Source organism: Nelusetta ayraudi, unplaced genomic scaffold (assembly GCF_046127955.1).
Source record: "Nelusetta ayraudi isolate G7.1 ecotype Tasmania unplaced genomic scaffold, CSIRO-AGI_Nayr_v1 ptg000094l, whole genome shotgun sequence".
Taxonomy (NCBI): Eukaryota; Metazoa; Chordata; class Actinopteri; order Tetraodontiformes; family Monacanthidae; genus Nelusetta; species Nelusetta ayraudi.
Window position 1 is genome coordinate 1,803,993 of NW_027466144.1, and position 18,300 is coordinate 1,822,292.

An 18,300-nucleotide genomic window follows, 5' to 3' on the forward strand; every position below is an offset into this window, starting at 1 on the left:
AGCAGACAGTTGATCAATAAAAGTGGCATCTTTTCAGTGTTATTTAAAAGGCTTCTGAAAAAAAGTCATGATGATTATTTTTTTCCCCTCTTTTCAGAAGTCATTTTTAGTGCGTGTTCACGGCCGGCGGATCACACGTCCGTCCAGCTGTCATCACGCTCAGCAGGCCGAGGCTTTCTGCCTCCAGGGGCCGAACATAATTGGAGCCTTCCAACCTCGGTCCACCTTGACCTTGACTGACTTACTTTTAGGCTCCGTTCAAATACACCAGTCGTGGCTCTATTTATCTTCCAGCTCGTGTTCCGAGCGACGCTTGCGCACTTTAATTGAACATTTTACGCGCCGGGCCTCTGACGTTGCTCTGACGTTACTTCCAAACACACATCACAGCCTCGCAGATCACAACCAGATAAATTTACTTTGAAGTAAACGTGGCTTTTTTTCTTTGTTCTTTTTTTTTTTTTTTACAGAAACCGCTACAGTTTGTCAGATAGCCACCAGCTGTACGACACTGCAGCTCTAACTTGTATCAGAATCTGCTGCTCGGGTTGCAAAAAAAAAAAAAACTCTTCCGCTGCTTCAATATTTTGGAAGGTGAGGCTGTATCTCTTGGCAGACCAGTGGAACTCCTGCCTTCATTTTCTTTGCAAAACACAGGGTTTCTCCAAATGACTCGACGGAAAGTTTGCACTTTCGCGTTGAGCGTTTATATACGTCTTCTGGCGGCGCTGGTAATCACTTCCTGACGCTCGGCTTCAAAAACGTGCTGAGAAACGTATACAAGTCCCAAAACCAGCGGCCGGCCCCTCGGAACGTCGTATAAACTCCCGGAGATCACACGCTCTCGCTCGGACATGAAAAAAAAAAGCAACATCCGCAGCTGCTTCTTGGTGCTTTCTGGAATTTTCAGGTCGGCCCTGTTGGCCAGAGATCGTGCTTCCTCACTGGCTGTTGCGTGCAGGGAGCGGGGAGTTATATATGTTTGTGTGTGTGTGCGTGGGAGGGTGGGAGGAGGAAGGGGGGAGCAAGGAGGTCGGAGGAGGTGGGGGATGGGGGCTCGGGAGGGGGGTTGTTTTCGGGGTTGGAGGACGGTGGTCGTTGCTCCGAAAAAGAGTGTTCCTGCAGCGTGGGAAAGGCGGCCGTGGCTCCTCCGCCTCGCTGCCACCAAAGTAGGCCAGAGAAGCTCTGGGCGGCCGCAGCGACTCCTTCCCCCCCATCCAGCTCCAACTTTCTGCGCAAAGAGGGGTTTGTTTGAGCCAAGCGCTGGTCGGAGTTCCCGTGTGAGCGAGATGGACAGCGGCTGAGGAGGGTTTTTTTTCTCCCAGCCAGGCTGAAAAGCGCAGTCGGCGAGGGCAGAAATGTATTATTCCGGCAGTGAGGAGTCGGATCTGGTGAGTTTTTTTTTTCCTCCCCTTCCTCTCGTCTCTCCAAGCCCACTTTCTCCAACTCTCCAAAACTACTGTTGCACACTTTTCGGGAGCCTTTGCCCGCTCTGTGTTTCTCTCCGTAGCCCCGCGAACAAAGAGCAACAGCTCGCCCCGCCGGAGAATTTAGGTTATTAGAGCAGGATTTCAAGGGGCGGAATCACACGCTTCCCATTTTTCCTTCCCTTCGCCGCTTTGTCCGACCGTTGGGGGGGGGAGTCGCCCCCGAGGATCTTGCAGAGTGACTGCGGCAGCGAGCTTTAGGCTCATTTAAAAACATCTTGTCCAAATTTGCGAGCGCTGCTGCTACGACCGCCGCTAGCTTAAAGTGGGGAGCTGAGATGGGTTAACAAGCCGAGAGGGAAGGAAAGTAAACATCTGAAGTGAACTCCAGGTCCCTTTTTTCTTTTTGTTTTTTTTGTGCCGGCCGTGCGTTGAAAACGTAGCTGTGGAGTCGACTCGGGCAAACGTTTGTTCGGCTGTTTGTTTTTTCTCCTTTCAGGCCGCTTTGCTTGAGAATTTTTGAGCCAGCGCTGCGAATGAGTGAAAATCCGATCGGCTTCCCTCTTCCTCTTGTGTTTAGGTGTGATAAGGATGTGAAAGTCTAAATATTTTCTCTGCGATTGCCATCAGGCACACAAATGAAATGCCTAATCAGCCTCCAAAAGTTGAACTGGGTTCAGTGGCAACAACAACACTGATTATATTTAGTCTTTTCTCCAGTCGTTTATCAAATACGGCTTTTTTTATTGTGTGACTGACGCAAAGTCACAGTTGAATTTTTGTTTTTCTTTGCTCATTTAAAGGCTCCTGAGCATTTAAAAACCGTGTGTAAAACAACCCGCAATATGTTGCAGTTTTCAGCAGTCTCAGAAACAGACATGATATAACATTGACGGCGCCTCCCACTACTACCCTTTTTTTTTTTTTTTTTTTTGATAGACCACATATTAAAGCAAGGGATCGCTGCTGAATGTAAAATGTCACCTACGTGTGGAATGAGACAAACCAAGCGGAAACGGCTCGGAAACGGCTCTTCGCTCCGCCGAGGACGGTTAACGGCTCATTCTGGCCTCTTTGCGGCTCGTCATCAATCATCCGCAGCCCGCTTCAGACTCCAGGAAAGTGGTGGAATATTGATGACACAAGCACAAAATTGCAGCATTGGGGGCCTCCTGCTGTATTCCCTTCATCAGCCATCATCCTCTTACGTGTGTGTATGTGTGTGTGTGTGCGTGTGTGTGTCCCTCCGGGCGCCCCCAGTCGCAGGTAATACACACTGGGCAGAAAGCATCAGCGCCTCCATTTGCAGTTGTCGAGCTGCTGGCACACTGCATTAGTCCTGCTGTAATGTTGCAGGGGTTTGCAGCCGTGCACGCCGGCTCCTTCATGATCATCATTATCATTCAAAATGCTTTTGTGCACCAGTAGTTTTTTTTCCTTCTTTTTATAGCAGTATTTCATATTGTTGAGAATCAATCATTCTGGTGTCAGTGGTGGGGAAACGTGTGTGACTCTCTCAAAAGTTGCGTGGTCGTGTCCTCACTGGCTGGTGTCTGTGTAGGTCTGGTGTGATTGACAGCCGCCGAGTGCGTCGTCCCATCAATGGGTCGACCAACGCACCGGCCCGTGGAATGCTGGGTAAACACGTTTCTTTGTGTCACCTTGACGAGTGTGTCAAACCCCACCCCCCACCCCCCCAACCTCCCCCTCCACCATCGTACAATCCAATTCATCTTCCTTTCAAACGCCTCATTTCCATACTTGATCCACGAATGTGTGCGCGCGCGCACACACACATGATTTAATGAACTCTGTGTTGCACCATGCAAGAGTGGCGGTGATGGACAGATGGCCGGTGGAGAGAGAGAGGGAGCGCCTTTCGTGCTTGTTCTCTCTCTCTCTCTCTCTCTCCCTCTCTCTCTCTCTCTGTCGCCGGGGCCATTGTCGGCCGTGCGATCCGAGCGTGACTTGGCGAGGCTGAAACGGGATGTACGCGGTGCAGCTGGACCGCCGCCTGGTGCCCTTGGTTGCCCTCGATTTACAAGTCATCTTCCAGGAAAATGGGCCAAGCGCTCAAAAAAAAAGAAAAAAAAATTGAGGGTAAATTTGACTGTTTGTGAGGTACGTCAGAATCAAAAGTGGTCTGAAACTGCTGAAAACGGAAAACATTAAAGGATGCAGTGAGGTTGGAGCACGATGAGCTGCAGGAATCTTCTCATGGACTGAGGTTCATCCCTGCACTGATCCTGCAACCATGAGAGCACTTTACGCCGTGCACGGCCTTGATTTTCCACACGGGTGCATCTTTCCATGTTACAGTGAACGCATGTACAGAGTGAGTCCTATATTGGCTGGGAAGGAAGTCACGGGATGTGGAAACGGGCTGCTCTTAGATCCAGGGCTCCTGTCAGACACGGCGGGAGCTGCAACCTCGACGGCCGCAGCCACCGTGATTTGTGACGTTCTAATGTGATGGCCGCTCTCAGCAGAGGTCACCGGTGGTCTTAAAGCGACGACCTCAGACCGAATGAATCAGTGAATGTGACACGGAGGGGAGGCCGCCGACCTTTCAACTTTCCCCTGAACACGGCCAAACTTACTGTGTACGTGCTGCAGTGTAACTGAGCTGCAGCAGCCACTTGCACAAAGGTTGATGTCTCTCCCAGAAGATCTGGGTTGTTTTGTTTTGTTCTGTGTTGAATAGTTGTCGTGTTTGGTCAGAGTCTGTTTTTAGGCCCGGTCTCACTCATTATTACAAATTACATTAGAACTGAATTCTGTGTTGCTCTGGGAACATTGCAGCTCAGATTTTTATTATTCAGCTTAAATCAGATAAAAACACTTGCGCATGCTCGTAAATCAATGAAAGTGTCTAACGGCACACAATCTTGAATGAGCGAAGTGTTTGCATCTGAGAGAGCAGGATTTTATGTGATATTTGATCATCCTCGGTGGCCTTTCTGCAGGTGCTGCTGCTGCTGCTGTTGCTGTCATTGCCAGTGTGGCAGCTGCTCTGGAGGTTATTAATGTCAAGCGGCCGCAGGCTCGTTCTGTCACTGCATCTCTTTGTCATCCCGGTGCGGCCTTTTCGTCCGTCGTGTCAAAGGTGACCACAGCGCGATTTCTTCGCAGCTGATGGATCTCGTATCCTCGCTGCCTCAGACGCTGATGGTTCAAAGGGTTCCATGCGACGGACTGGATATTTTCTTTTTTGTGTTGCGTCATCCCCGGCGGCCCTCCTGGTCCGTCTGTTATAATTTACCTCAGCTAATCCTCCCTCTCATCAGACTGATTGCTGTTAATGAGCTAAAAGTAACAAAATTTGCTTCCAGTTGCAGCGCGAGTGCCTTGTTGCGACGACCCCGACTGGATGGAGGCGTGTCATTGATTGGCTACGACGAGCTGGCACTGATTGGCGTGTCATTCTCTTGATCTACATGGAGTGGCCCCTCGGGGTTGGGAGGGTGTGTCGTTAACCAGCAGGGTCTGATTCAATCGGCCGCCCGGCCAGCAGCTTCTCCGGCTGCTCAAACAGAGAGGAGCGCCTCTGCCGAGCCGTCGGAAATGAACCAGCTTCTTGCTTTAATGATGGGAAGTGTTTTAATTAACGGTGTAATTATGCTCACTGGTGTGTGAATTCTGCAAGGCTCCGCTCGCCCGTCTCGAATCACTGCTGACATGACGGGCGAGGGTTTTGCTGCAGACACAGAGGCAGGGAGCTGCTGCAGAGAGGAGAGACATATCGAACATGTCAACACCAGCGCACTGCTTGTATGGCCAAGTGTTGCAAGCGCTGTCTTTTACATCACGCTCCCTTGTGTTTGGACTGTTGAAGTGCATTGTGATAGTGAGGCTGAGACTGACGTCTGCCGTCGATTGTTCTGCTGATTTTCCTAATTGTCTGTGTGACATTTGAAAAAAAAAAAAAGAGCGACGTGATGGGACACGCACGGAGCGTCGCAGAGACACAGCGAAGCAGATGGAGCGACTGCGAGGGGCAACAGAGGGAGAATAGATGAGGGGAGTGACGAAGGAGGAGGAGGAGGAGAGGGAAGAGGAGGGGAGGCAGCGCCGCTGAAGGAGTGTGCGGGACACACGGACGTGCTGCAAGTGAGGAGGGGGAGGAAGGGGAGGAGGAAGAAGAAGAGGAGGAGGAGAAGGGGGGAGCTTAGAGCACCTGAGAGGCAGCAGCCTCATTAGGACGAGGAGGAGAGTCCCTCGCAGGCAGCCGCCAAGAGGCTGGTGCAGATAAAGTGCTGAGGAGCCGCAGCAGCAGGAGGAAGTGAAGGAGGAGGAGGAGCAGCAGCAGCAGCAGCAGGAGCAGCAGCAGGAGGAGGAGGAGGAAGAGGAAGACGAGAAGCTGTAGCAGCAGGAGGAGAATAGCGCTTAAATGCGAGGATGAGAGGCGTCGCGGCCACCTGACTCTCACTGGGAGTCATCCTCGCCACCTGCAGCGTCGGTCTCGGCACTCTCCGGGTGATCAAGGAGAGACAGGGGAGAGGGGGGGGGGCCAGAACGGCGAGCGAGCCGCTGAGATTATGCGCGTGGCGGCGAGCTCCTGCGGATTTACCATCTCTGGCGACGGCAGGAGCGGCCGGAGCTTTGCAGATAGCGGCTGCGGTGCTGCTGGTGCACCCGGGAGTCTTCACTTCCCCGAAAAGCCCCTCCCCTCACCCCGGGATGAAGGCGGGATCTCCGGCAGAGGCGTGACGGGGAGCCAGCTGGGGGTTCGGCCGCCGTGTTGAATGTACCTGTGGCCGCAGCTGCAGCTGCAGCAGCAGCACCGCTGCTGATGTGGAGGCGACCGCAGCAGCAGCAGCGAGTGCAGTCGAGTCCAGCAGCAGCAGTAGTAACAGTGGGGGGGCAGTGGCTCAGGACACTGAATGACCAGTGTGGCTGATGAAGGCCACCTGGATCCGCTTGCTGAAACGAGCCAAGGGAGGTCGCGTCAAGAGCTCCGACGCCTGTGTAAGCTGTGTGTGTGTGTGTGTGTGTGTGTGTGTGTGTGTGTGTGTGTGTGTGTGTGTGTGTGTGTGTGTGTGTGTGTGTGTGTGTGTGTGTGTGGGGGGGGGGGGGGGGGGGGGGCAGGTGCGCTCGGCTAAACTTTCCTCCTTGAACAGAAAGTCGCTGCTAAGGGACGAGAGTGAGCAGCCAGGATGTGCAAAATTCAAATTGCAAATTCAAAAAAAAAAATTTTTTTCGATTTGAGATGCGGATGCAGTGGCTGGATCCGTGCAAATGTTCGTCCTCTGCTGGGAGACGGTGCTCATCACGACTGCGATGCAGCCTGTGGATATTTAATGAGTTTGCTTTCAGATGACCTATTCATAGCAGGTGCCAGAGAGAAATCTCTCGCTCGCTCTCTCTCGCTCTCTCTCTCTCTCTCTCTCTCACTCACACACACACACACACACACACACACACACACAGAGGCTGTTGACATGCGGCTGTGTTTCCTGGAAGATGGAGGACGTTGTTTTTGAATAACCTTGCAGCTCGTCACACTTTGTGTTTGTCTCCACGTCCACGTCCTCCCCATCCTGGTCCAGTCCTCTCCTTTCCTCTCCTGTACACGGGGAAGCAGGCGCTTCTGTCCTGTCCTGTCCATGCGTGTGGTGACGACGGCTTGGTAATTTCAATCAGGCGGAGGCAGAGTAAAAGGGAGGCTATTTTTAACTCAGACGGCAGAGTGTGATGGTGCAGTGAGATGAATGAAAGAGCCGATGGTGGGTGGCATAGTAGCGTGCAGGTGAGCAGAGAGCTTCCGCTGCCTCCACTCGCTCCGAACAAAAATAACAAAAACAAAAAGCTTGTTGTTGTTGTTCTTCTTGAAGATTTGCAAGGTGAATGGTTTGGTTATTTTTGCCACAGTGTTGATGTTGGTTCCAGCTTCCCTCGGCGTCGATGGGGAGCACAGTCGATCCATTTCAACGCCGTCATTGATCTGTGTTGCAATCACACAATGGTCCCGTGGGACATCACCTCCCTATCTGCCAAGTGTCCTGAGAGCCCGTGTGGATTTTCAAAGGAAAGGGCAAAAAAAAAAGCCTTTTGAAATGGGTTTCTAAACTGGGGATGCGGACAGATGTCCTGTGCACAGAACAGATTGTCCAGATCAATACACGCAAAGACTTGTTAAAAAAAAAAAAAAGGTTCATGTTGCTGCATGAGCTTCGCATTTGGTATCCCACCAAGTCAACTGAGAGCATCCTTTGTAAAGCACGTGTGCCCGTGTGCGTCTGTTTACTCTTAGGTTGCTCATCAGCTGCTACACTGCCAGCATTTCTGCCACCGTGTCTACGGCAGGTGACAAAGCCAAAAAGCCTTTCGGAGGGATGGACGGGGGCGCTGCCAGCTGGACGCTGCCCAGACTCACATGCCCGTGTCTTGTCTTTTTCTCAGGGTTCGGCCGACTCCTACACCAGCCGTCCATCAGACTCCGATGTTTCCCTGGAGGAGGATAAGGAGGCCGTGCGCAGAGAGGCAGAGAAACAGGCTCAGGCTCAGCTCGACAAGGCCAAGGTGGGTCGGCGCAAGAGATGGAACGCTATGGAAATTTCACATCACAGTTATTGTGGCCAAAATTCTCACGATTAACATAATTATTACTGTATTGTTGGAATGTGTTCAAAATGTAAAAAAAAAAACTACACACTACACACAGACTGACACCAGTGTTTGAAACCAGGATTTGTTTTTTAATTTTATTTTTTGCTCTTTATTGAAATGACAAAATGAAAACCTGTCCTCGCTCTCTCATGTCATCGGTCTGGTTGAGGAAGTCGAGGTCAGATTGAGGTGGATGACTGTCGTCTTTTGTACCGTGGAGAAAGTGCAGCTGGGGTCTGCGGGGGTCACCGGAGGTTCGGGCCCCCATGAAAGGAAGGACTCACTCAGCCACTCGGCCTCTGTTTTTGCTGCAGACCAACCTCGCCTGCTCTGCGCCGCTCTGGGCTACAATTAGCAGCATATAAACAAACAGGCAGAGGGCAGAGCCGCCTTTTTTTGCCTTTTCAGCAACAGGAAGTGCAATCAAAGATGGGTTTTCACAGAGCCGCTCAAAAAAGAAAAACAAGTTGGTCCGCTTGTCCTCGGCCTCACACCTCGTTGGGTTGCTCGCAGCGATCGTTTACGTCAGTTCCTTTCATTAGACTCTCTAACGCGGAGCCGTCGGCCATCCGTCCTCCGCTAGTCGTTCCCCCGCTGCTCCGTGACGTCTGCAGGTCGTTTGCAGGCCCCAGATGGATCGCTGCCGCAGATCTATGTTGTTGTTTTGTCAGTCGCCCTCTCTGGGCCCTAATTTTGAAGATAAGTTGGCTTTGGAGATTACCTGGCCCAGATCACACCCCCCTCACTCCCTCCGCCCTCGGGGTGGCATTTAACATGACAGGCGACCAATAAAAATGGCCTCTCAATGGTCTCAATGGTCCAGCGTCACAGAGAGAGAAGACGTGGGCTGAGTGCAGACTCTTTACGGCTTTATGGGCAGTAACTCACAACTGCCTCTATAACATACCAACAACAGTCATAAATAGTCACGCTACAGGCTGCAGTTGTAGCCATTGTATCACATTTCTATTAAATATGTTCTCAGGCTAAAATGGTCAAAGTTATGGATCACCTCCCTCCGTGCCTCGTGTGCTAATAACGCTTTTCACGGCCGCTCGTGCAGCCTGAGGCCGGCACACGCTGCTAAAAGGAGAGCCGAGGGCGGATCGATACGGAGGAACCCGAGATAGAGGGTGGAGGGGGTGGTGGAGGAGGGGGTGGAGGAGGGGGTGGGGAACGCGGAACTGCTGATTTTAGAGATGCGAGAACGACGAGAGCCAACAGTCGTCCTCGTCGTAGTGAGATACTGAGGCCGAGCTGGTGTTAAATTGCCTCTTAGCCGTATCACCGCCTCCCCTCCCAGTCTTCCCAGTTCACAGCCTGCAACTGGTTAGCTCATCGTCTCCACTCTGCCTCTTTATCTCGGTAAAGTGCGGCTCCTTCTCCTCCTTCCTGTCCTGCAGCTTCCGCCACCCCCCCCCCCCTTTTTTCTGTTTTTTTGGACCACATCGTCCTTTTCTCCTCTTCTGCTCCCTTTCTCTCCCCTCCCCCCACCTCCTGTGCTTCCTAACCAGTATCCTACCTCCCTCCACCTCCCGCCCGCCGCCCCCCCTCCCCTCCTGGCTGCGGTCAATATGGCATCCATAATGAAGGCTGTTGTTATGTAAGAAGAAGCAGCGGCGGTGGCGGCCGTACAGGGCAGATGGAGAGGTGGAGTGTCGTCCAGCATCAGAGGCGCCGTCATGCGCTCACCTGTGACTGAAGGTGGCGTGCGTGTGCACGTTATTTACCCTTCGGCGGCGAGGCCAGTGACATTAAGCCTATGTCAGGTTTCGCCGACTCCGGCGCCACCAACGGGGATAAACGGGACGAGCGGAGCAGCCGAGCGCGATGGAGGGATGGAGGGGAGGGGACTCGTACGTGCACTAATGGACCTTCATACCTTCACACAGTCATGTGACTCAATGCATGCAAGCGCCCAAGGGCACCCCGTCCTCTGCAGGCTCCCCTCTGGGCAAACGCACGCACACACACACCGGGATCGGATGCTTCTCTCTACTGAAGGCAAACCGTGCAATGCATGTGCGCACGCACGTACGTGCACCCACTCACAGATCAGCCGACCGCGGCACGTATACATTGGTGCGTGCAGCCCGACAACGCAGGTGACATTTGCTCACTGATGCGCCGCTTCATATGACACACACACACACACTGTTCATCGCTGTCACTTCACACCAACTGGACAGTGACGACCGCCGCGATGGAAAACATCCACCCGTTGAAAAAAAAAAAGTCTCTCCGGGAGCCGCTGAGTAATCGCTGTGACATAATCGTGCTCGGCCGAGTGCTGCCTTCTGCTTCAGGACAGCTGCTTATAGGTGTTCAGCAAGATCAAAGGATTTATTTTTAAAAATCATCTCCAAGGCACCAAAAAAAAAAAAAAAACCCTTTTGCTTGGAAGCTTCTGCTGTTTGAGTCAGTCAGTCAGTATTTAGTGGTGGGAAATGTTGCTCTGTGTGTCACTGGAGTGATCCAGGTGAACTGCACAGTGATTCTGCCGGCTTCTAGCTTTTATCAGAGACGACTGAGAATCAGGGTGCCAGACTTTTACGCCTACCTGCCTGCCTGCTAGTTGAATTCGCCGCCACCTATTGGCCCGTTTTAATCATGGCGCTCGGTGAAAAGCGACGACAGAACCGCCTACTTCGACTGCACTTTGAAGATCTTCTTTTTTTCTGACTCAAGCTGCGCTCTGGTGATTTCAATTCTGACTTTACTGCTGAAAATCCGCTCCGCCCCTCCCCTCCCCACCCACCACTCCGTCTGACTCCTTTCATCCGCAAGTAAATATTTAGTGTGCAAGTCGTCCACGCAGCCAGATCGCTGTCAGCTGTGTCCCTGTGAGCTGCTTTTGGCTCCTTTTGGGGGGGGGGGGGGACGTGTGCGTCTCCTTAAGCGGCCACTGCTTAATCTTGCGGCCGATATATAGATTGATTAGCGTGTCTGCCAGGGCAGAGGAAGAAGTCACACTGCACGTCACTCACGGTGATGAACGACGAGTGTGTCCCTTCCTCCCCCGCCCCCTTCCCTCTTCATTCTGTGCAATAGCTGACCATGGCCGTCTGTTCTCCAGCCCTCCACAGTGAGCCGTGTGCGCCTGGCACAACTGTTCACACACAGATACCATCCAGCAGTGTTGATTCGTCCAACCTCCTCCAAGCTGTTCATACACACGGCGTTGCCGTTCCCTCTCTGCTGGCTCTTCACTTACTTGTCAACACGCAACCTTTAACTGTTTCTTTTTAGTCGATAGAATATAGAACACTTTGAATGAATAATGCATGCATGAAGTCAACAGAGGCAGTGCGGGAGGGCCGCCATTGATTCAGCGAGATTGTGCGATTGATTCATGAGCTTCTGACGCGGAGGTTCTTCACGTCTGCCCATAACCAAGCGCCGTGTTTTTGTTTTGTCCCCCCCCCATCGCTGTGGATACTGACGCGCACTTGAGTGTTTAGTCGTGTAGCGCGGAGACGGCGCAAGCAGCCAAATCATTCACGGCCAGGCTGAGTCTGGATGAGTCAGAGCCGGCTCGTATCGCTCGGCCTCGGGTTATTTTTAACACCCCGCGCGCGACGCCGCGAGCCAAGAATCGCAGCTCGGCGGACAAAAGATCAAAACTTCACGTTTGTCTTCGCGTTGCCCGCTCGTCACTGCTTTGTGTGTTCAGGGGGATTTGCGAATTATTGCGACAGTGTTTTTGAGAGACACTTTTGGCCCTTCTTCCCTCCTGCCAGACCAAACCGGTTGCGTTTGCCGTCCGCACAAACGTCAACTACAGCCCAAGTCACGATGACGACGTCCCCGTCCCTGGCATGGCCATCTCCTTCGAGGCCAAAGAGTTCCTGCACGTCAAAGAGGTTGGTCCCTCTCGGAGTGTGTCTGTGTGCGCACTAAGAGAAGATGCGAGCTGTGTTCATCAAGCTTTGTCTTTCCAACCCGCCGTGCAGAAATTCAACAACGACTGGTGGATAGGCCGCCTGGTGAAGGAGGGCTGCGAGATCGGCTTCATTCCCAGCCCGGTGAAGATCGAAAACACTCGCATCCTCCAGGAGCAGAGAGCCAAGCAGGGCAAGTTCCACTCCAGGTGAAAACCTCCTCTCCTCGCCGCCAGAGCTCAGAAGATGTTCTTCTTGAGCTCACTTTCTTGTTTCTTTTTCTCTTCTCAGTAAACTCGGGGCCAACTCCTCCTCTAGTTTAGGTGAAGTGGTTCCCAACTCGCGGAAATCTACTCCTCCGTCGTCTGGTGAGTCACTTTGGCACATCGCAGGGCAGTAACTTGATTTTTGATGAACTGTTTGAAGTAACTTGAGCACTCGCGTCTAGTTCAAGGTAAGATTTGCTAACTAGATTTGAAATTTCCACAGTACAGTTGTAATTCCCTGGCCTTATGTTTTTCTTTACATGTTTCATTTGTTGCCCAGTAATAACAAAAAAAAAAAAAAAAAAAATAATCCACATCCTGTGCCTTACTGTCAATGTGAAAGTTACCCGGGCTACCTCCCTGTGTGACGGTGCTCTCTGTCTGTCTGTGTGCGTAGCCATTGACATAGACGCCACAGACTTAGACCCCGAGGAACATGAGCTCCCCGTCAGCCTGCGCTCCCCTAAAGCCAGCCCAAACACTGTCACGTCACCCCTAGCAAAAGAGAAACGAATGGCCTTCTTTAAGAAGGTAAACGCCGGACTGCCCCTCCCCCCTCCACCGCCCCCGCCCCCCCTGCCACCGACACGCTCGCCTCTGTCCGTCCTGCACAGCACAGACTCACCCGTCTGTCCTCGCCACCGTCCACCTGTCTGTCTATCTGTCTGCCTGCATGCCCGGCTGTCCTTAACACCTCTCTCTCCTCTCTCCTCTTCCGTCTCACCACAGCTAAGCAGAAGCAGAAGTCGGTAAGTTGGTGTGCGGCAGCGGGCCGTCACTCCGCAGGGAGTGACCCCCTGCTGTTCCGAACTGTACAAACCATCCCGATGATTCCTCCGCGGAGACTTTTCTTCTCTTTTTTTCTTCCTCGCGCCCTCTCACCAGCCGACTGGCAGCTCCGACAGTCGGCCGCGTCGTGTTTGTGCTTGCCCGTGTGTTTGTCAGTGACTCTGTGACTGGACTGAGTGGGAGCTCGGTGTGAGCGAACAGACTTTTGACAGGCTGGACAAGATTTTTGCAAATAAATATATATTTATCCTCAATTAATGACCTTTTTTTTTTTTCATTTGTATTCGGACTTCACTGCGAGTAAACTCTCCAAAAGCACTATTAGGACCTGAAAAACACAGAATGTTCAATGTGTTTCATGCGAACCACAAAGAATGTTCATTCTGCCGCAGGACCTTCCAGCCGCTTTGACAAAGTGAACCTGAAAGGAATTCATGTAAAAACCACACTGTCCTCTCAGACCCTTGTATTAGTCAGCAGTTGTTTGCATGAGTTTCCCACAGCGTCCTGCGGGAAGCCGAGTGACGACGGTTAATGTGAGAATGAAAGTCTTTGAGAGGCCGAGGGCTCGACGGGCCGCAGCAGCACATCCACTCCATCTACTACTGTGTTAAAAACTATCTCTAAAGCATTGGTTTTTAAAGCCTGGGAGCCTTCTTGACCTCAGGTCTTGTGTTTTTTTTTAAACGCAGTCGTTCCCCTGACAGAGCTCCCACTCAGTCCCTCAGCAGTAACCAGCTTCTCTACCTTCGTCCCTAGTTTTGTCTTCTTCTGTTGGAGCTTCAGTAGATCTACTCTTGCTTCGTACCCTGTCCAACTAACATATGCTGTTTCCTACCAATCGAAGACGCTGGAACCATGAGACTGGATCTTTCCTGGTCTCATTGTGTGTACATATAAATATAATTGGGGAAAAAAATCCTTACAAACACAACACGATTTGCCGGGTAAACTTGTTGTCTTGCGAGATGGAGCGTCCCGTCTCATGGTTCACAATGTCTCCGTGCTGTCAAGTTCATTGTTGTTCTCGTTGTTGCAAACTGCTCAAGTGATTTGAAGTGATTTGAAGTGATTTGCGGTCAAACGTCTAACAACCGTTTGTCTCCTCTCTCAAGACGGAACACATCCCTCCGTACGACGTTGTGCCTTCCATGCGGCCCGTGGTTCTGGTCGGACCATCACTGAAGGGCTACGAGGTTGGACCCAGAGTAACGATGGCCGCCTCGGGCTGTTTGTCTCCATGTCTCACTCCAGCTTCCTGTCTCTCCCTCCCGCAGGTGACAGACATGATGCAAAAAGCGCTGTTTGACTTTTTGAAACACCGATTTGAGGGAAGGTGAGTTTCTGTCCGTGACCTTTCCGTGAAACCCGAGCCCGGACTTCCTCCCTCGTTCTTCCCCTCTCTCGCTCGCTCGCACTCACTCTCTCCTCAGCCCTATAGGCGGGTATTTATCAGTCCCTGGAGGTCGTTCCGAGGGAGTGTGTAACGAGTTTGTTTGGCCTGGAGATGTGTGCTGCAGCTTTAAATAGGCCATCTCCATGTCCTTAATAGGCCATAATGGACCCGAGAGCGGAGCAGGATTCTCCTGGCTCCGCATCGGGTCCCTCCGCCCGACTGAGGCAGACAGCGAGGCCGTGAAGTTGCGCAACATCAGGATCCACTCAGGCCACCAGCAGCCCTGCAGAATACTTTCGATGCCTCCTCGCTTGCTATCGTTGTGACTCAGTGAAACTGGTGCAACCGCTCCCTTTTCACTAGCGCTGTAATTTGGCCAATCCAGCGCACGTAAAACCGCAAACTCAATTGTGGCTGATTCCAGTTCACTTTGAGTGTTGAGGAGGAAAATACACATTTTGGCCAGGCATGACGTCTCGGAGCAGAAGAGGCATCCTGTTGCCTCCTGTGCCCTGCCGAGTTCACCTGACTGATATTGACTGCTGATGTTTTGACCTGTTTCGAATTAGACAGAGTAGGTCTGAGACAGTAAAACTCACCGTGCTCTGGAGTACCAATAAAGCACCATTACAGCAATCATTGAATGAGGGCTTGAGATTTTTCTTCAACGGTGTCATAATTTAATTCCGGCAAGAATTGAATTTGGGGCTTTTGTTGTTGTCTCTGTCACGTCACACTGCGATTACTAATCTGACCTTTTTGGAGAATGCAGTCACTTATTCATCACATTAAAACTTCAGATATTTGGGTCACGGCGTCTTGTTTCACTAGTTTAGGTTTTGGTCAGATCCTTTTAGAACATGATCAATACAAATGCTCAACATTGCCGTTTGCCAGCGGAGGTTTTGTCATTTCCGCATTTTCACATCCTGAGGGCATCTCTTTGCTTTATACAAGTGTCGTAGAACAACTTGACAGGCCCTGGAGCTCTTCTTGTAACTGAGCAAGCAGGCGCTGCAGCGACGGCCAGATATTTACACAACCTTGATGTTGATGTTGGACAGATGTTGGTGATTGCAACAAACTCTCAATGTATTTTGCAAGTTTTTGCAAGTATTTGTTGCAAATTAAAGTGAGGACATGCTTCTGAAGAGCTTTCAATCAGCTGGTGGAATCACGCGGCCTGTTTATCCAGCCCAAAAGGAAAAAGAAGAACTGCAATCCCTTTTTATCGTGTTTATACTCGCGTCCTGTTTTAACTCTCCTCACTCTTACTCCTGTTCTAACCTTCTGACTCTCTGCCACTGTTTGCTTCCCTTGTCTTTCTCGTATTAACATGCCGCAAAACATGTTTGTCCTTCTGTGCCGTGCCAAGCATACTTCTCGTTCCTCGTTGCAGAATATCCATCACTCGCGTCACGGCAGACATTTCCCTTGCCAAGCGCTCGGTCCTGAACAATCCCAGCAAGCACGCCATCATCGAGCGCTCCAACACGCGCTCCAACTTGGGTACGTAAGGGCCGCAAATCACCCAGAGGCCTGGGAACATCTGGTGTTTTGATTCATAACCTTTTTTTTTTTTTTTTTTTTTTTTGTCTTCGAGAGGAAAAGGCATTGAGGGACAGGAAGGAAACCATTAAAGAAACCCTTGACAACGGCAGTGATAACGGCCACTCTGAGTGGCCCTGCTCAGTTTTCTTTTGTCAGGAATGGAAGATAGAGCTCGGAGGCACGATAACAAGTTCAAGAGTTGCTCTGGCTCCACTGGGCTAGACCTCAGGCTTAGATGTGATTAGCCGGACCCAGATTCCAGAGACAGACTGAAGTTCTGAAGCCGGGGGTTACAAGTTCAATGTCCTACGAGGAAATAGTTATGCGTCTACCTACATTTCTTTATGATGACACAGTCGACTATCGTGTGATTGTCATTTTGTCCTCTTATTAATCAGCAAAAAAAATGTTGACTGCCATGTTCCATCACAGTTTGGGCACACAGGACGTGCATTGAACCTCCGTCGCAGAACTCGACAGCAGAATTTATGACTCAAAGTCCGAATGAGCTGTCGGCTTGGAATGTCTTTGTGTCGGCTTACTGCTGACTTTGTCGTGACTGGAAGTCACGCAACTTGGCCACGACTCTCCTCAGACTGGGAAGCGTGCCCTGATATTTGTCGGATAGTTTTTGCTCTTTTTTTTTTTTTTTTTTTTAATTGCGCTCCGTCCTTGGTTTGAGTGGACGTTGTGTAACAGTCACCGTTTGTAACGGAGAACACGTGACGAGAACCGTTCGGCTCAAAGCATTTCCTCCACAAAATTAATCCCTCAAAGTCATAATGACTTTTGATTATAGTTGCTGGAAAATAGGGCAAAGAAAAAACAAAACATTTCAATCTAATTTGATGACATGAACAACGTTAAAAAAAAAATCTTTGCTATAATTTGCTGTTGTCTTCTCCAGCTGAGGTCCAGAGTGAGATTGAGCGGATTTTTGAACTGGCCCGCACGCTGCAGCTGGTGGTTCTGGACGCTGACACCATCAACCACCCGTCGCAGCTGGGCAAGACCTCCCTCGCTCCCATCGTCGTCTACGTCAAGATCACTTCCCCCAAGGTGAGTCATGCCAACTTCATATAGCTTCGGAGTTTTCATATTAGGAATGAGTTGCTAAGATCTGTTAAAAAAAATAAATAAATAAAAATTGCCAGGGCATCAAACTCAGAATTGCATCCGTGTGCACAACAATATATTAAACCTCATGAGCACAAAAACAAGAGCTTCAAACGTCATCATCATCTTCAGCAAAGTTACTGCCTTTGAACTTGTGCCTCCTGCCGTTCTTTGCCTCCAGGTGCTGCAGAGGCTCATCAAGTCCCGGGGCAAGTCTCAGGCCAAACACCTGAACGTGCAGATGGTGGCTGCGGACAAGCTGGCTCAGTGTCCTCCTGTAAGTTTCCACACCGGACTGTCGATCGCTGAACCGCTGCTTTGAACCAGATACTCTGTCTCTGCCTATGTCCGTATCTGCTGCCATGCTGAAGCCCCATAATGTGTGCCACTTTTATTTTTACTTGAATGTATTCACGAAATTTCAGCTTAAAACTCGAAATGAAAACTTCAATAAAAGTCTCCTACCAGTAATATTTTTTTCTCTAATCAGGATAATTTCAGCTTTTATTTCCAATGTTGTCGTCATTGTCGGCTTATGAAAAACAATTAAACATTCATCCATCCTTCACAACCCCGAGCAGCTTGTTTTTCCTGACCCCGGCGTGTTTCCTCTGAATTTTCCTGACCTGTGCCTGCGTTCGTCCAACTCCTTCCCCAGGAAATGTTCGACATCATTTTAGATGAGAACCAGCTGGAGGACGCCTGCGAGCATATGGCTGATTACCTGGAGGCCTACTGGAAAAGCACTCACCCCACCAGCTGCAACCCTCCCAACCCCGTGGTGGCAAAGCTGCCCACAAACCTGCCCTCCAGCACAGCCCTGGTCTCCAGTGTGCAGGTAAGTGCGAGACAGGAAGTGGAAGAGGAAAAATGCTAGGACGCAGGAAGTGGGAAGTGCCAGCTAGTTTTTTTTTTTATAGCTCCTGTTTTTAGTGCTTCTTCAGTTCAGAGAGCAAATACATGAGAGAGTGTCTTATGCCAAGTTATGAGGATTCATCTCAGATGAGTCGCACATAGAATCCATGCATCTGAGCATGCAGCCATCAATCAACTGGCTTGATTTCCTGCAGGAAGTTTTTTTTTTTACAGCCCCACATTAAGAAAACATCATGTGTTTGCACACTGTTGTATCCCTGACCATGTCCCCTCTCTCCATCCGCTGCATCTCAATGGGGGAATATAAGTCGGAAAAAGAGGAAAATCCCGATTTGTAATGATGAGCGAGCGTGAGTTGGAACAACCGTGACTGCTGTGGCAAGTGCGGA

At 50.8% G+C, this 18,300-nt stretch overlaps 1 protein-coding gene across 8 annotated transcripts in view; it reads left to right on the forward strand.

Annotated features, from left to right (window-relative positions):
- cacnb2a (calcium channel, voltage-dependent, beta 2a) overlaps window positions 1-18,300 on the forward strand; it is a 37,461-nt gene that overhangs the window by 16,899 nt on the left and 2,262 nt on the right. For 3 of the 8 annotated variants that reach the window (XM_076047518.1, XM_076047521.1, XM_076047523.1), the window contains 11 exons: window positions 7,830-7,949; window positions 11,777-11,899; window positions 11,990-12,126; window positions 12,209-12,285; window positions 12,581-12,714; window positions 14,088-14,168; window positions 14,250-14,308; window positions 15,768-15,877; window positions 16,827-16,978; window positions 17,217-17,312; window positions 17,694-17,873. In XM_076047518.1, the coding sequence (XP_075903633.1) occupies window positions 7,830-7,949; window positions 11,777-11,899; window positions 11,990-12,126; window positions 12,209-12,285; window positions 12,581-12,714; window positions 14,088-14,168; window positions 14,250-14,308; window positions 15,768-15,877; window positions 16,827-16,978; window positions 17,217-17,312; window positions 17,694-17,873 (1,269 nt within the window). Of the gene's footprint in view, window positions 1-1,092; window positions 1,392-5,821; window positions 6,396-7,829; window positions 7,950-11,776; window positions 11,900-11,989; window positions 12,127-12,208; window positions 12,286-12,580; window positions 12,715-12,912; window positions 12,933-14,087; window positions 14,169-14,249; window positions 14,309-15,767; window positions 15,878-16,826; window positions 16,979-17,216; window positions 17,313-17,693; window positions 17,874-18,300 lie in introns of those variants that run through there. The other 5 variants (XM_076047522.1, XM_076047527.1, XM_076047520.1 and 2 more) reach the window with 5 other exon arrangements.